Source organism: Passer domesticus, chromosome 19, assembly GCF_036417665.1.
Source record: "Passer domesticus isolate bPasDom1 chromosome 19, bPasDom1.hap1, whole genome shotgun sequence".
Lineage (NCBI taxonomy): Eukaryota > Metazoa > Chordata > Aves > Passeriformes > Passeridae > Passer > Passer domesticus.
Window position 1 is genome coordinate 1,810,168 of NC_087492.1, and position 17,325 is coordinate 1,827,492.

General features: G+C 43.9%; 1 protein-coding gene across 4 annotated transcripts in view; it reads right to left on the reverse strand.

The window, feature by feature from the left end:
- Nucleotides 1-3,531: 3,531 nt before the first annotated feature.
- USP32 (ubiquitin specific peptidase 32) overlaps nucleotides 3,532-17,325 on the reverse strand; it is a 64,858-nt gene continuing 51,064 nt past the window's right edge. For all 4 annotated transcript variants that reach the window (XM_064394385.1, XM_064394382.1, XM_064394384.1 and 1 more), the window contains exons 17-34: nucleotides 16,829-16,983; nucleotides 16,010-16,091; nucleotides 15,433-15,507; nucleotides 14,808-14,946; nucleotides 14,452-14,557; nucleotides 13,889-14,062; nucleotides 13,250-13,424; nucleotides 12,485-12,636; nucleotides 11,795-11,906; nucleotides 11,398-11,609; nucleotides 10,906-11,090; nucleotides 10,466-10,552; nucleotides 9,432-9,552; nucleotides 8,602-8,793; nucleotides 7,777-8,068; nucleotides 6,935-7,344; nucleotides 6,565-6,657; nucleotides 3,532-5,918 (exon numbers count right to left, since the gene is read on the reverse strand). In XM_064394385.1, the coding sequence (XP_064250455.1) occupies nucleotides 5,745-5,918; nucleotides 6,565-6,657; nucleotides 6,935-7,344; nucleotides 7,777-8,068; nucleotides 8,602-8,793; nucleotides 9,432-9,552; nucleotides 10,466-10,552; nucleotides 10,906-11,090; nucleotides 11,398-11,609; nucleotides 11,795-11,906; nucleotides 12,485-12,636; nucleotides 13,250-13,424; nucleotides 13,889-14,062; nucleotides 14,452-14,557; nucleotides 14,808-14,946; nucleotides 15,433-15,507; nucleotides 16,010-16,091; nucleotides 16,829-16,983 (2,936 nt within the window). In that variant the 3' untranslated portion in view covers nucleotides 3,532-5,744. The remainder of the gene's footprint in view (nucleotides 5,919-6,564; nucleotides 6,658-6,934; nucleotides 7,345-7,776; nucleotides 8,069-8,601; nucleotides 8,794-9,431; nucleotides 9,553-10,465; nucleotides 10,553-10,905; nucleotides 11,091-11,397; nucleotides 11,610-11,794; nucleotides 11,907-12,484; nucleotides 12,637-13,249; nucleotides 13,425-13,888; nucleotides 14,063-14,451; nucleotides 14,558-14,807; nucleotides 14,947-15,432; nucleotides 15,508-16,009; nucleotides 16,092-16,828; nucleotides 16,984-17,325) is intronic.

Here is a 17,325-nt window from a genome sequence, read left to right on the forward strand (position 1 = left end):
ATGGTTGAAATCATGCCAGAGCTCCAACTGCAGCCATTCAGCCCTGATCTCTGCAGATCCCCGGGCTGCTCTGAGCTGGGGGTGTGCCCCAGCTGTGTCCTGACATGCTGAGCTGAGGGACATCACCACAGCCCACATTTAATGGCCAAGAATTCCTAAATATCTGAGGCTGCATCGCACTGGGGTATGTTCATCCTGCCCCATTGCTGAGCCTTTCCTCCCTCTCCTGGAACCCCAGGATGGTTTGGGTTGGAAGGGGCATGAAACATCCTCATCCCACCCATGGCAGGGACACCTTCCACCACCCCAGGGTGCTCCAAGCCCATCCAGCCTGGCCTTGGGCACTTTCAGAGACCCACAGCTGCTCTGGACAAGCCCCAGGCCCTCTGCCCTCCCAGGCACCAGGGGACAGCTGTCACCCTGTCACCCCAGCCCTGGAGGAGGGATCTGCCTCACAATGTCCGGGCTGAGCTCTGTAATCACCCTGTTCCTTGCATTGTCTCCCTACTCCAAACATCACAGCACAAACACCATTTGTAAGGGTTTTGATTTGCCAGTGCTGCTGTTGGATCCTTTTTCTGGCCCTGCAGCAGCAGCAGCAGCAGCTTCCCTTTGTTGTTCTCCAGCTCCCAACCAACACCCACACTCCAGCTTTCCTGCAGCTTCTCCTCGGGAGGCCAAGGTTTATTTTTAAGACACAAATATTGTCCCCAACAAAATGCTGTGTTAGGTGAAGGCACAACTTCATTGCATGCTAAACATTCAGGAGATTTAACCTAAAAATCTGCTTTCTACATCACATTTCAGCAAACTTTAAACCACATTACCCTGAGATGCAGCAATTCCTTTACATCCCAAACTTCTGTGGGATGTAAAGACTGAGCCAAACCTGTTGCCCCAAACCTTTTCATCGACTCCAAATATAACATGTAATCCACACCTTTCCCATTTATTTGTTGGTTTAGTTCCTTTCTTCAACCTCAGTTTGACCAAAACCTCTCAAATTCATGGTGTAAATATAATGTAATTTGCAAGGTAGTTTGAGTCAATAAGAAGCTGGAGAAGAGTCAGAAAATACTTGGGATTCAATAGTTCCATGCAAAATAATACCTTGGTAAGGGCCCCAGGAGCTCCCTGTGCTTCCCCTGTTCAGGATCAGGGAAAACCACAGGATCTGAACCTCACACAGAGCTGAGAAACAACACTGGGAATGTTCACAGCTGTTTACAGACAGAATCTCCAAAATCCAAAAGAAGTCATCACACAGCACAGCTCTCTCAGCCACTTCATTTGGACTTTGCACCCAATAAAAACCTAACGGTGAAAAAAATTTCAGCAGTGCTGAGATAAAAAAATACCAGAGTACAGAGAGTGCTGCATTGCCAGCTCTCACAAACACTCTGACAAAGGCTCTGAAGCATCTGCTGCTGTTTCTTTTTTTTTGCAGGGGAGGGAATTGCATGAACTTTGACCACCCAAAGCAGCTCGTGACCCACCTGGGGACATCTCTGTGCCCTCACCACGAGTTTTAAATGCACTGGTAAAAGTGGGGTGAGGTTCAGTCATCAGGTGTGTCTGAGATGACCCTAAATATAAATAAAACCTGTATTTTGCCACAAGATTTCCTCATTGGTTTTCTGTGCTCATAACTCCCAGAGAAATTTAATTTCTATCAAACCTAGAAGCATCCTTAATCTGTTTTCTCCTTTGTGACTGATTTTGCTGAAGGGACCTTATCAAACATTGCTTTTCATTTTCACAAACAGGAAATCTTTTACACACGATCGAGGAAGCCAGAGGCTTGTCCCAAACAAAAGGCACAATCTCCCCAGCTCCTGACAGCTTTTTATTTTCCTGAAACGATAAATCAGCAAGCATGGATGACTGCATTTTACTCACTTCTTGCTTCAATTTACTGGACCTGAGGGAAAAAGGGTAACAAAAGGTATAATTAATGTAATTAATATCTACGTGGATGCTCCGGGCCCCGGGCCAGGGGCTGCGCCTGGAGCCCAGCACGTTCTCAGGACATGATCACAGATAAATCTGGGATATTTTGATATTTAGATAGAGGGAAAAGCAGGGATAGAGCCTCCTGTGCCAGCCCAGGGGAGGACAGGGGGCACGGCTGGAACAGCAGCTCCAGAACAGATCCAGCACTTGGATCAGGATGGAAAATGCCTTTGGGTTTGGGATTCAGGGAAGGGAGGGGACAGAGGTCGCTCCTGCGGGCAGCAGGGCCCTGCAGGGCTGGTGCATCCATCCCTCCCCTCTCCCTGGGGGGAATAAGAGGGTTTGGCACAAGAGGTGCTGTCCCTGCTGGGTCCTTCCCCCCGTCCCAGGAGAGGCACCAAAAGCCACGCCAGGTTTGCAGAAGTCTGCCTGAGCCACCCCAGAAGCAGGAGTGGTGCTTCCTGCACTGCACACACACAGAGGGAGCAGGGACAGCCCAGCAGAGCCCCTTTGCCACTGCTGCCACCTCACAAAGGGGCTCTGCTCAGTTCTGAGCCCTCCTGTGAGACCTGCACAGCTCTGATGTGGGAAGCCAAAGGGATTCAGCAGCAGCCCGTGGGCAGGGATGTGACACCTTCATCTCTTCAGTGTCCCCTGCTGCATGGAATCAATAAAAGCTTTACCACTGACAGCAGCATGTATGAACATCCTCAGTAATTAGAGCTTTTCATCCTTTTAAATTCCCCTTCCAATACCTCAAAGTAACAGCGGGAAATTCATGACAGACACTACTGTAGCCCATATTCTTTATATTAAAATGAAATTTTCAACCTTGAAAATGCCCAAGTGACCCCAGTGAGGCCGTGGGGTGAGCACACCCAGCACGAATGACCAATGCTCTGAGAGTTGATCACCAGGAAAGTGTCACCACCCAGTGCTGCACCAACACCCCCATCCCAGCCACAGATGGCTTCACTTCCAGAGACACCCTGGGGATGCTGGTGCGTGCTAATCCTTGGTTAAATACCCACCGAGCATCTTCAAGGGCTGTAAAAAAGAACAATGGTTCATTTCCAGCTAAAGAAGCCAGGTGATGAGTGCTCCTGACATCAGCTCTGTGCAGACTTTGCTCTGGTTGCCAACTCAACCAGATCCACTTCCTGCTTGGAGAAAAGCAGGGCTGGGAGTGCAGCAGGGCTCTCCCAGCCCTGTCTGCCCAGGGGAAGTGTCCAGCCCTGGCTGCAGCCCCAGTTCCAGCCCTGGCTGCAGCAGGGACACCTCAGGCAGCAGGACTGCACATCAGGTACCTGCAGCTCCTGTCCAAGACACCAGAGCAAAGCCTTCCCGTACCTGAGGGATCACTTCACTGCTGACACGGATTGGTTTCAGGTAATAGGTGTTATTATCAGCAACAAAATACCCAACTTACCTTTTGTAAACAATGAAGAAGCTGCAAAGAATTGCTGGATGCACGCCCATGCTTCAGCTTTTGGATTGACAAAGACATTTGAGCTTCATAGAAGCAGCACAGACACTTCAAAGCAGGAAAACAGTTATTAAAAATTATCTGACAAGAAGTGACACTTCATCTGCATCCACAGTATTTAATTTGTTTGAATAATATAGTTACAGATAAACAGGTTCACTCCATATACAATTACCAATACCTTTGTTTTAATACAGCTCATATTCCAGTACATCAACACTATTTTATTTACAAGGCATTTATGTACATTAACATCTTTCTAAAGTCAGTGCATTGTCAATAAGTTTTATACAATAATTTACAAAGTGAATGTAGTTAATAGTTAACTTAATAAATTTACGACTAATTCTTGAATTAATTTAATTTAAAAAATTAATTACAACCAATGTAACAAACACAGAAGATCAAATAACATTAGTAGATTGTGCTACCTGCTTAAATAAAACATTTTAAAGTAAATCAGTTGAAAATTTTTCACTTTTCATGGAGTTTGCAGAGGGAGGAGTAGACAAGTGGGTGTTGAAAAAGCTTCTAACCTAGAAATTCACTAGTCATGTTTGCTTTTCTTTAGGCTCAATGTTCAGACCACTTTAAAGATAAAAGACCACAGAGGATAAGGAGCAACACCTGACAGGTAAGACAAGACTCATTCTGGAGCAGATCTGCTGTCCCCAAAGAGGCACAACCTCCAAAGGCTGGGAGGGCTCTGCCTGAGCAGACAGCCAGAGCAGCTGATATCACTTCTTCAACAGACAAACCCCAGATCCTCCTGGAAGTGAGAAACTGCTGAAGGTTTGGCATTCTTGTCAAACACCCCAAAATGAATCCAAACATTAATCGCAGAGAACCACGTGAGTAACAGTTTTGTTAGTGAAGGTACAAAAATCTAGAGAACTGGGAAGATGATGTGACAAAATTAATCAGCTGCTTAAGCTCAGCTGAAGAACAAAAGGCCAAAAGAGTGAAAATTTTTATCTTCATTCAGATATGCAAACAATTTAACACTGAAAATGTTTAAAGAAATGCCTGCTCAAAACAAAAACAACTCTTTTTTTTTCCAGTCTCTGCTAAGACTCAGTCACACTTCCCTTCATGCAAGAAGCCCCTTGAATTACAGAGCATGTTGCAAGGGCATGGAAAGCAAGTCTGGTTTAATTGCAAGTATTTGCATAACCTGGTGTAAGAAACAAACAAAAAGAAGATCATTTGAAAAGGCAACCAAACTTTGAAAACAAGAAATTGAGCTAGGAAACCAATTCAAAAAAACAACCTCCATCCATGAATGCTACACAGCTACCTGACAGCCACAGCTTCTTCCTTGGAAATGCACAGTGGATACTCAGCCATTCACTCCAGAGCCCTTACAACAACAACAACAACAAAACCAAACAAACAGTGGGTTTCAACTGAATCAGATGCATTTTCAAAAGTGCAAATTTCAAAAGCAACACCAGTCATGAAACATAAGCTCAAGCATCTCTCTCCTTCCAAAAGCTGGGAACTTTCTGTGCAATGTGCACATTTTAAGACACCGTGAGTGTAATCACAACTACTCTCTCCAACCTGAAGTTTCTTCTTGAGGCAGCTCAAAAAAGTTTGAGCCAGCACTCTTCAGGCAGAAAAGCCATTCCTGAAACATGTTGATCTGCACAGCCAACACGTGGAGAAAACACAAGTATAATAAACCATTCAAGTGTAGAAATTAATCTCTTCTCAAATGATGATTTGGTTGTGCTCCCAACATACAGAAAGAAAGCAACTGACACACACTAGTGGTGGCAAAACTGGAAACTTCTCTTCCCCATGACAATAATTTGTTTCCATTTATGCACTTTTCCTTCTCTTGCCTTCCCCGTTTTGCCAATAAAATGCAATAAAACTGCAGGAAAAAGGAGGTAGCAATATCATGTTGTCCAAAGACAACATTATAAATTGTTTTTCCCCGTTACCTTAAACCTAACGAGAGCCTCAGGGGGTGTTAGAACAGTTGGTAAACTCTACACTACTCTGTTTAGCTCTTATTTGGATGTTTAATTTAGCTCTTATTTGGTCCTAGTTGGCTTTTCTCAAACCATTGGATTTAAAGGCCAGTGGCAGTCTCAGATGTCCAACATCAGAAACGTTTCGAGCATGTAGTGAGAAAACAGAACAAAACAATACTACTGGATATTAACTGCTTAACCAGGGGCTCTTTTTGTGCTTTCAGCTCACAGGGGACAACGACAACCACGAGCTGTTCTCTGCCTCAGGCAGGGCCTGCCCAGGGCACACGCCAGGCTTTCTCCCTCAGGGTTTCTCCCTCAGGTCACTGCAGCACGCAGTACTTCTTGTAGTCGGACTCGAAGTCCTCGTCCATGCTGCTCGTGTCTGCCATCTTCTTGCCATCGATCTTGGGCAGGAACTGGGCATAGTCCACCCCCTGCTGCTCGTAGAACAGAATGTAGGCAGAGTCCGTGTCGATCTCGTCCGGGTGCAACTCCTGACACAGGGAAACAGCCAGAAAAACCCCATGGGATAACTGCTGTGCTTCAAACAAACACACAGTGCTGCCCCAAAATGTGTATTTTTAACTGGGTGCAACATAAGGAATCCTGTTTTCTGTCTTATCTCGCTCCATGGATTACTTGGGAACTCTGACAATTTTATAGTGATGAATGCAAATACTTAGAAGTGTCAGAGCTGAGTTATTCACCAATTGAATACAAACTGCTGCCATCATGGAAATGTATTCCTGGCTTTCCATTCTTAGTCATTTTTCCATCTTTGTACAAAATAAGCATCTTCCCTTAACTGTGGGAGCAGCTGATGCACAGATGTTACCTTGGAAAAAACCTCACGTACAATTTCAGCTAATAATTTTAATATTTATCTGGTGCAGCTTTGGAGATGCTTCTGATTTCAAACAGCAGCTCTCCACAAATGTTTGAGTTAGTGGAAGGTGTCCCTGCCCATGGCAGAGGAGTGGAATGGGATGAACTTTAAGGTTCCTTCCAACCCAAACCATTCTGTGATTCTGAAATTTCTTTAGCTAGAATTTCTGACTCTAAATTTCTTTAGCTCTGGACAACCAAGGCAATTATAATTAGAATAATGATGTGAAATAATGATGAAAAGAAGTGCTTTACCTTGCAGCTGCTGTCATTGTAGCAGTACCACTTGTTGTTCGGGTTTTTGGCATAAGTGACGTAATGACCCCCTCCCATAATTCCTGAATGGCACTGAGGAAAACGAAGAAGAAAACAAATCCTGGATCAAACATGCAATAAATGATTCCCAAGTTCATTATCTGTGAGTGAGTCATCACAACAATCTAGACAGCTGGAGCTAGCTTTACACACACAAGCAGAGCAGATCAGCAGACACATAATTCATCCCCGGTTTTACAGCGAATTTATGGTGCTGACTTTGCCCTCCTTCCCTACAGATCCCTGTGCTGGCACAAACCCAGCGAAGGCATTTGGTTAAAGCAGAGTGCCAAGGAGGAGCAGCACCTACCGAGATTGCATATAGGTTGTAGATGGGGTTGACCCAGACGTCGTCTCTGTCTCTTTGGTCGTCGGCGGTGTCGTCCTCGCTGTGGTTGTCGCCCTGCCCGTTGCTGAGTGAGCTCTGCTCCCACAGGAACCCGTTGGCCAGAGCCCCCTCGCTGTCCTGCCCGGGGTACAGCTCGCTCTGGCTGCCCCCCAAAGCCTGTCCTTTAGTCAGAGCGTCCCCCTGCTCGTGCTCAGCACCGTTCTCCCTGCTGGCAGCCAGGTTTTCCTTGCTGCTGGACAGTTTGTTTTTCCCCAGCTGGGGCAGCCGCAGGCGCCCTTTGCCTCTCCCCAAAGTCCTTGGGCTGCTGTTGGGGCTGCTGTTTTTACTTGAGGGGCAGCTGGTTCCACTTTTCCTCCCCAAGGATGGAGATGCTAGGACAGGAAGCACAGAGATTACTGAAATGAGTACAAACACAGTCTAGTTTTCTTTTTGAAATTATTTTTTTGAATAACCAAACATTAAACCCCACTGTTTCAGTGCAGCTCATGAGTAATATATAGAAAGAAGACTCCACCTTTATGCACACACATCCAACACCTAAAAACTGAAATTTAATTCTTTTATGCAGAAGCACATCCCTCACTAATTCCAGCCCACTTACACAAGTACCAGCAATTTCTTAAATTGTTGTTACTGAGCAATTTCTTAAATTTTCTTTCATTTTTATACTAAAGCTTCAATAAGGAATGTTTCCAAGTGTAGTGCTTTGGCAAAAAAACCCCTCAAACATTAAAATTTTGTACGTAACATTTTCCCCCTCCAAACACCAGCAGAGAGTGGAATTTTCCCCAGTCACTCCCTACCTTTGACATTATTGAGGACAGCAGTGTTTAGGGAGGATGGACTCCTGTTCAGTGTGTCCCCTTCTCCTGCTGTGCCAGTGATCTGCACTTCTGCTCTCCTGGTGTCCCCCTGGCCAGCCCGTGCCTCAGGAAGGCTCTCAACCTGCAGGGTCAGCTGCTTCCTTTGGAAATGACTCGGATCCCTTTGTACCAAAAAGGCACTTGGGTCAAAGTTTTCTCTGGGAAATTTAACAATTTTCTGAGATTTTATCCAGCGGCCGTTAACAAACTGAAATCTTTTCAGGTGAATGATCTAAGGAGAAACATGGTAGAGAAAATAATTAAAGGGGGGGCAATGACATCCCAGTGAGTAATTTCACTGCTCAAAGAGAGTTTTTCCCAAAACATACACATTTTATTCTATGCTAGTAAAATAATGCTCTGAGTTTAGATTTTGGGATCGAACTGGTAAAACATGAAACTAATATTTTCATGTGGAAAGATGGCAAGGTTGCTTCAATTCAGTGATCAGCACTGTCTGTTTTGAATAAGCTACCAAATGTGAAAAATAAGAACTGCAGATGTTCCACAACCAGAGAGATCTTGTCACCATCTGAGCATGGGCTGTGTCAGAGCAGCTGACACTGAGCACAAACCACCACCATTTCCTGCAAGGCAGCAGCTAAAAACACTCTAAAGGAGTTGAGGTTTGCTTTATTTGCCTGCAAACTCAGTCAGTGCCCCACCTCAGAGTGTGAACAAAGCAAAAATCATCTTATTCAGAGCACGGCGACTTGGCAGATTTGGGAACAACGTGCTGAGGGAAAAAATGACACAAGATCCTACCAAAATAGGGGGAAGTCTCCAAAGATCCAGTTTTTTGGTGGCCAGACAGTGGGTCTTGCACTTGGAGCAGTAGTACATCTCGTCCTCCCCCAGCTCCTCCTCGCTGGTGAAGGCTCTCAGGCAGCTGTCCAGGTTGATGGGCTCTGCCTGGGCTCGGCGGCTTTGCTCAACACTTTCGTGTTCTTCCACGATCTGAAGAGGAGAGGAAATGTCTCTGACTTGGAAATGTAACACACACTGCTCAGAGGAGGGCTCTCCTCACAGCATCACAAATAACTTCACTGGGTTGCTCAGAATTAAGAGATAAAAATGAGGTGTGGTAAGTTTGAGCAGGAATTTCATTTGAGTTATGAAGAGGCAGATAAAAATAATTCACTGTTCTTAACTTGGGCTCTGCTTATAAATTATCCATAAAGCACAACTTTATAGATAAAACTCACAAATTGGAACAGTTATTCCAGATTCACCCATCTACAGGCTCACCTTGAGATGTGTTTTGTTGGCTTAATGAGGAAATAGGTTTACTCACATGCATAACTGTTTATAGATACAGAAAATTTATCAAATTAAGATTATTTTGTAATGTATTATGTATTATATATCTTGGACTAGCTTAAAAGCAATTCACAACAGACAGCAAATGCACTGCTGTGGTTCCATCAGACCACATAAGAGGCCTAACATCAAGACATCGATTCATCAGAACACACTGCCCCACGAGTGCTGCCTTTGGTTTGACAGAAAAGGGACAAAAGCAGCAGCACACAACTGAAGAGGCAGCAGTGGGGGTGGTTCAGAGGTGCCACCCAGGGCTCCTGCTGGCGTTTTACCCGCTCCTGCGAGGTCTGGTAGCGCAGGTGCAGCGCCGTGGGGTCCCAGTCCACAGCAATGCAGGCACTGCCCACGCAGGCCCTGTCCTCTGTGCACTCAATCTTGCAGCCACGGCAGAACCTGAATCACAAAGATTGGGTTTGGTCAGTGCAGGGTTCAATCTTTTCTACATTCATTCAGTTCTGCTCCTTGTTTTGGCTCCTTGCACCCTCCAAGCTGCAGGTCTTGCCTCCAGTGTGAGACATTTTTATGCAGCAATGCTCCAGGTTATTTGTGTTTTTAATGCAAAACTTTACCAGAGTGAGAAGGGGGAGCAGCTGGGTGAGCTCCACCATCTGCCTGCACATGATCCACTGGAAGGTGTCCCATGGAAGGAGGTTGGCATGGTCTTTGAAATCCCTTCCATTCTGTTATGATCCAGTGCTGATCAAACCCAGCTACGACCCCAAAAACTCCACTGCTCTGTCTCCACAAGTTCTTTTCACCATGATAACTAATTCTAAGAGCTATAAAACACTTAAAAAAATTAGTTTGTGGCCTGAATACCTCCCAGCAAGGGTCTGGAATTTTCATTAGCAAGTCTCTCTTTATGGGAAATTCCAAGCACTCTTGAGGGTGAGTTTCTCATTGCCCATTTTAGATCTTACCCTTCAAATGGCAAGGAACTCACAGGGGTACATGAATTACATCTAAAAATTTGGGTTTGTGTGAATCCCCCCAAACCATGCAAGTCCTTGGACATCCAAGGCTGCACACAGACACAGAATATTGTAAGGGGTTAACAGGTTTTGGATAATCTCTTTTCTGTCTCCTAATTTCAAGTTTCTGTGGCAGCAGAACTTTCAGCTCTGCAAGTCATAAAAGTGGTGCTGCAGTGCAAGTCTGCCTGGAGAGAGTTCTGGTGAAATGACATTCCAGATTCTTCTTGTTTGATATTGCCTCTGAAGTCTGAAATGTACCACAGACCCATTACCATAAATTACCTTTCTGCTGGAGTGATTCCCTGCTGTAAATGGAAAAAAGGACAATTTACCTGTACCATGGACACCAAGCACAAGAATTTCCATCCTTCTGAACTACCCTGAGGGTGAAGGGGTACTGGTACCCCATGCTGTCATCACTGAAACAGAGGAGAACACAACATCAAACAGCAGCACTCTCAGCAATTACCTCCCTTCACTGGGCTTGTTATGATTACTTAGAGAAAACCCTCAAAATGATAATTTTGGTTACAATTTACTATTAAAAGCTGCCTTTCCGTGGCTTGAATTCATCAGATATAAATAATTATCAATCACTGGATAAGAACAAAGCCAACATTTAAGTGCAGCTACATTTAACTGTACCAAAAAGAATTTAATTTCAATTACTGCCATTATTGTGAGAAACCAAATGAACACAATTTTAAATCTTGCAAACAAGTGTAAGGCACTGGACTGTAACTCAGATGCAAGGCTGAGGTGCCCCACTCACCAGTCCTGGGCATGGTTACTGGCTTCCTGAGGAGGGAGGGGGCTGGCCAGCCTGGAGACCTGGATCCACACAGCATCATAGAGGTCCCTTTTCCGTGTGTGAACCGTGCAGGGGACAATCAAGGGCATCCCAAAGAGGCTGGGCCGATTCTTCTGAGATGAGAGGAAGTACAGCTCTGTCCTCATCTGTGGAAGAAAGAGGAGGAGATGTGAAGGTGCATTAACTCACAGTGCAATAATCCCCTGAATTGCTGGCCTTGTGACTTATTTCAGACCTCGACAATTAAAATTAATCAATAATTGTGTTAAAATGACTAACTCCAATATTAAATACTGTCAATTTTGATCACTGACTTGAAACACTTTGCTATTTTATGACATGATGGCGAGGTTATCTGACCACATCACACATAAACCTGTACAATTACCATGCGGACATTAAAAAAAAATCTGCTTTTTTCACATTTCTCCCCAAGTGTGCAAGGCCACTGACCATCTTCCTGTGCACTGCAATGATGTAGCCTGTGCAGGGGCTGTCACACAGCGAGGGCACGTGGCCGTTGAGGGCCCAGCTGGGCGCGCTGCGCTCCGTCCCACACGGCACCACCGTGTTTGGCATCCCGTTGGGAATGAGGCTTGGCTTGGCCACGTCCCCGTTCATCAGGATGGTGGGGGCTCCGTTGGCTGGTGGCCCAGTGGATGTCTCTGCAGGCAGACAAATAAATGATCAATCACCCACGGCTGATCAGGATTTTTGTCCTTTCCATCCCGTGCGGACACCGAGCACAACCCGCACGTGTCCCTGCTGTAACCCTCACTCAGTGACAAACTTGAGTCCTGGGCTCAGCAGGGTGCAGTGGAAAGGAGCAGGAAAAGCAGATTTCTCTCACCTGTCTGCACGGGGCTGGATGCTGACGTGGGGGAGCCGGGGATGGGGATCTCAAACGCGCACAGGAAGCCGCTCACGGACAGCCGCACCTTCTGGTTGTCCTGGGGGAAGTTCTGCAGGAGGGAGGGAGAGCAGCACTGGGACACCTTCCTCTGGCACCAAATGTGCTCTGTTCTTCTGCAAGCTGCAGTTATCAGCTCCTCCCTCCCACCCCCTGCCTCCTCACACCTTTCCAGAGGAATAAAGGACCCAAGGCCTCTGCAGGAGTTATCAGTGGTCTCCATCACACCCAGAGCATCTCATTTCAACAATTTTTAATCTACAGCAAAAAAATCCCCCTGGAGATATCCACACACACTGTAAGCCAGCCATTACTTATGGTCCTGATGTCTTGACAGTGTTTAGACTCATCACAGCACCTTAATTTGAGATTTATTACCTGAGGATGATTTTTTCCCTAAAAATATCATTAGCAATCAATTTAAATCTATTTACAGCAAGCCATAATACTGTTTAAAAATGAAATAAAAGTTCATACAGAGCCATAACTAAGCTGATTTTTTACCATACTTTTAGCTAAATTATTTCACAGCTCTTGCAAGCAAAGTTTAAATGTTAAAAATAACAAAGAAGCAACAAAACCACCCAAAGCATGTTGCACCAATAATTAATCTTTTTTTTTTCTTTTTACCTTTATATTGGAGCTGTGCACCTCTGCAAGCAGAATCTGCTCTGGTTTGAGGCCACAGAGCTCACTCAGCTGTTTTTTCAAGCCTGTGTACTTCTCATCCATGTTCAGTCTCAGCCCATATCGAACAGGAGTGGTACCATCTAATTTAATGACTTTAAAGGAGAAAAGAATCCCTGGTCAGCAGCCCAGGCAGGCTTTAATGACAAGAATACATTACAGCTCCCCACTTCTTGGAAAATATTTTTTCCCCATCTTGAACAGATGATTTATTTCATTTTCCCAGTCAGTTTTGAAGGTCTGCAGGCGATGTCACAATGTCAGGAAATCTCTGGCTGCATAGGCAGTAGAAAATGGCTTCAAAATTTATTTCACTTTTTTACCATCTTTCCTTTTGCCCCTTTTCCTGCAATCCACAGCTCCTTCAGAGCACAGTTAATGACCCACAGTGTATTTTCCCCCCAGTCCCTGTTTTTCCTCTGGGCAGATTTAGGAGAACCTCCACAAGAGAAGGAACAGAAGGAAAGTTCTCAAAATCTCCATTTTCAAAGGTTTTTGTATTAAATCCTTCAAACAAGACTAAAAATGGGCCATCCTTTCCTGTTCCTAAAATTTTTATCTTGGTTTAACTGTGTTCCAATGAAAATTCTTGCACTCTTATATTAAAATGACTGTATTATTCTAAATAACACAAATAAAATTTGATGGTTTACAGCTGTTCCACTTACACAGATTTTATTTGAGGAATGGCACATTTACACCACTCACCTGTAATTTCTAGGTGCATGTAGCTGTCCATTGGCAAAGGTAAGGATAAAAAATTAAAAGGGTCAAACCTAACACTTATATGCCCACAAGTTTTACATTTCACTTGTGACTTCAGCTGCCCATGAAATAAATCTACAACAATGGATCTGTTTCTTCTCAGATGGTTTTCCCAGGCCTGAAATGAAGCACAAAAAATGTAATACCAAGTTAGAAATTGGAAACTACTTAACTGGTCTCCAAAGTTTCATTGGCCTATGGGAGTCAAAGTATTTCCACAAAAGTTATTTCCTACTTTCTAATACATAGGAACTATTTAGTCACAGCACAAGTTCTCAACACAATAATCAAGGTATGACACAATTTAAAATTTCTGAGGGGATCATCAGGCATGCTGAAATATTTTGATACTCCCTAATTTTGAGTTGTTCAAAATTGTTGTCAAGTATCATCATCATCATTTTATTCCAACAATTAAAATTAATTTTCAGCTCAAAGGTGAAATTATCTCTGTAAATCACAGCTCTGACACGATCCAAAATGTGCCAGAATCCCAAAATGTTGCCAAAGGCAGCCTCATTAATAATTTCTGAGCTCAGTACTGTAGGGAAAAGAGAAACCACACAAAGATGTGAGGCCCACCTCTGCTGCCACCTCCCAGTCTGGCCGGCCGTCACTGTCCTTCAGCTCCACGTATGGCTTGTCATGAACCCTGTTCAGGTCCTCATGGAGCCCATCCAGGAGAAAAGCCAGCAGCTCCTGTGAGTCTTGCTGCTGAAAGCCATTAAATCTTGGAGCATATTTTGCTATTGTCCACTATTAAAAAAAAAAAACAGCAGGAACTTATTGAATATCATGTAAAAAATGTAAAAATAAATCAAAATACTGTAGATGAGACAGGTGCTGTCAATGAACACAAATTCAATTGCCAAGCCCCTTTGCTTTCAGAACAAAAGCTCATTTACAGGTAAATGCATCCCCTTTTGTACCTAAAAAGGGCCACAAAAGCCACTTCTGGTGGCACAGCTTGTGTCATACCACATAACTCCTCTGGCCCTACAACCACAAATCCCACCAGGTCTGATGAACACTGCCTCCTTCTAGGGAAAACTCTGAGTCTCCAAACTGCTACAACACAGGTAACACCAGGAAAAGGTGCACAGAATTTCTGCTTTTTCCTTGTTTTCCATCCCAGAATAACTCACCCTCAGCTTTAAGGGAGCTATGTTCTTCTGGGTGCCACTCCACAGCTCCTGCACCAAATCCCCATAGCACTTGGCCATGTGTCCTTTCATTCCTATGGGATTTGTCCTAGAAATCACAAAGGAATTAACACCAGACTCAAATGCAACCACAGCTCAAGGCTGCAGATGAAGAAGGAAGCAGAAAAGCTTCCTGCTCCCAGCAACAAGAGGTTGTATTTCATGTCTCTAATGTAGTATCTGCTGCAGAGCTGGTAACACTGAATTTAAATCATCCCTTCCCACTGAATTTCAGCAGCAGACAGCCCTGAATAAATGTTCCAGCACCCAAAATGGCACTGTTCTCCCCCAGGAATTACCTGTTCAGCTCGTAGAGATGCCTCCCTGAGATGAAGTAACGGGTCAGGGGCTGTGTGTTGCTGACACACTGGATGCTGGAGTTCATGAAGCACGTGTTGCCCAGGTTGCTCAGGCCTGTGGCACCCTTCTCAGTAGGAACTGAGCAAAAAAACATCATTGTAGCAGTTGTGCAGATGAGAGAGTTCAGAATGTTGTAGCAGCATCTTCTCACAGTGACCAATTTAATGGAACCTGCTCCCAATTATGAACTACACGGATGCAGCAGATGTTTGGAATTTCTGCTCTCTCAACTCTGCCTCACAGAAATTGAGGTATTTTCTTGATCTGATCCACCACAGACAGCAGTGCAATCCATACAGAATATTTACAGGTAATTATGGTACTGAAAATTCTGGGCTTGTTTGTTAAAATCTTAATTTTTCTTTGCTTTAACAAAATCCAAGGTAGTAAACAAAAAATCCCACATTTCCAGCATTTAAGTTACTACAAAAACCAAGCAAAGCAGCACAAAAGACCCCACCCAATGTTAACAGACTTGTGTTTAAATGGATTGTTTCAACATTTCAACTGTTTTTTTTTGATTTTTCTTCTCATCCTAATGCAGTGACTCTGTGAAAGACTCACCTTTGTGTCTGTCTATTTTACTGCTGTTTGCTATAAAAGACATCTCTTCTGGCCAGCTCATGTCTTTGTTTCGAACTAGAAAAGGACACAAAAATGGGCTTTTAAAAGTTGTTACTTACTCCAGAGAGCTTACACAGCTGAAGAGGTTTAATTAAAATTTTCTAATATTTGGGATTAGAAATGTGCTTACTTCTAGCTATTATTTTTGCTAGTTTTCATTTCAATGTTTCTAATCATTATTGGAACTCATTCTAGCACTGGCACCCCTCCAACCACACCAGTAACATCTTTAGGAAGCAGCCTTGGGATTGCTTTTGCTGTTGAATAGCAAATTTTTCAGTGCTTATTCTAATTCTCAATAAAGGCCCACCAGCTCTGAACAAATCAATTCATGAGCCACCACTATTATTTTGTATTGTTGCAAACCAACAAAAGATCCAAAATCCAAAAGATGCCCCTGGACATCAAAACAGGAGCAAAGTACAAACTTTCCTAAATCAGCTTTGCCACCACCTCCCCACAGGTTCCCTCTGCAAACCTCTATTTTTAGAAGAATAGTCAATTATACTTTTTATACCTTCTATTACTAAATGCTGCTCATCTTGGATTTTAAGGTATTCCAGTCTGTGATCTTCATCATCCAGCAAAGTGAGATAGTTCTGCAGGAGAAGAAAACACATCACAGAATTAGAGCTGTACATGTACTGAAAGGATCCTCTGCACTCTCAGGATCCTTTCACCTCAAAGGGGAATTAAAGCACAAAAACTCTGAAAAACCAACAGCAAGAATCTTTAACTGTAAAGGATCTTTATGTAGAAGAAGAAAACACATCAGAGAATTAGAGCTGCACATGTACTGAGGATCCTCTGCATGTACTGAAAGGATCCTCTGCACTCTCAGGATCCTCTCACCTCAAAGGGGAATTAAAGCACAAAAACCTCTGAAAAACCAACAGCAAGAGCCTTTAACTGTAAAGGATCTTTATGCAGAAGAAGAAAACAAATCACAGAATTGGAGTTCTACATGTTCTGAGGATCCTCTTCATGTACTGAAAGGATCCTCTGCACTCTCAGGATCCTTTCACCTCAAGGGGGAATTAAAGCACAAAAACCTCTGAAAAACCAACAGCAAGAGCCTTTAACTGTAAAGAATCTTTATGAAAGAGAAGAAAATAAATCACAGAATTAGAGTTCTACATGTACAACACTCTGAGGATCCTTTCACCGCAAAGGGGAATTAAAGCACAAAAACCTCGGAAAAACCAACAGCAAGAGCCTTTAACTGTAAAGGATCTTTCTGAGCACTCTGATATGTGCAGTGAATAGATTCTGGAGAGGAACAGACACACAGAATATAAAAAACAAGTAAAAAAGGCAGGAGAAGGAGCAGGGCTACCTCGCTGTTGTAGAGCCAGAGGCGCATGTCCTCCTCCTTTATGCGCAGCCGCTGCGACAGGTACTCGTGGATCTCCTTGATGGTTTGCATGCGACTGAAGCAGCCAGTGTAGGCCAGCACCCTCTTCAGAGGAGCATTTGGGGAAGGGACATTGCCTGCATTCACAGGGACACAACGGGAGAGGAGGCTGCACTTACCCAGGGGTCAGAGCAATCATTATACACTGAACAGATTCTCTGCAAAAAGTGTTGCACTCTTGTGCTTGTGTTTAGGAGTTAGTGGAAATCAGTTGTTACTGACCCTTTGGGACAGCAAATTTGCTGTCACAAAGCAGATAAAATACCTCCCTTCTTAGCAAAACCTGTTAGAAAATTGCTTCTCTGTATTTTTCATAGAAAATAAAAAACTTGAATGGAGTTTTACAAGTTTTCACAATTCTTTTTGTCTCTCAAAGACAGTATGAGAGGCAAAGGGAATTATCAAAATAAAGGACTTCA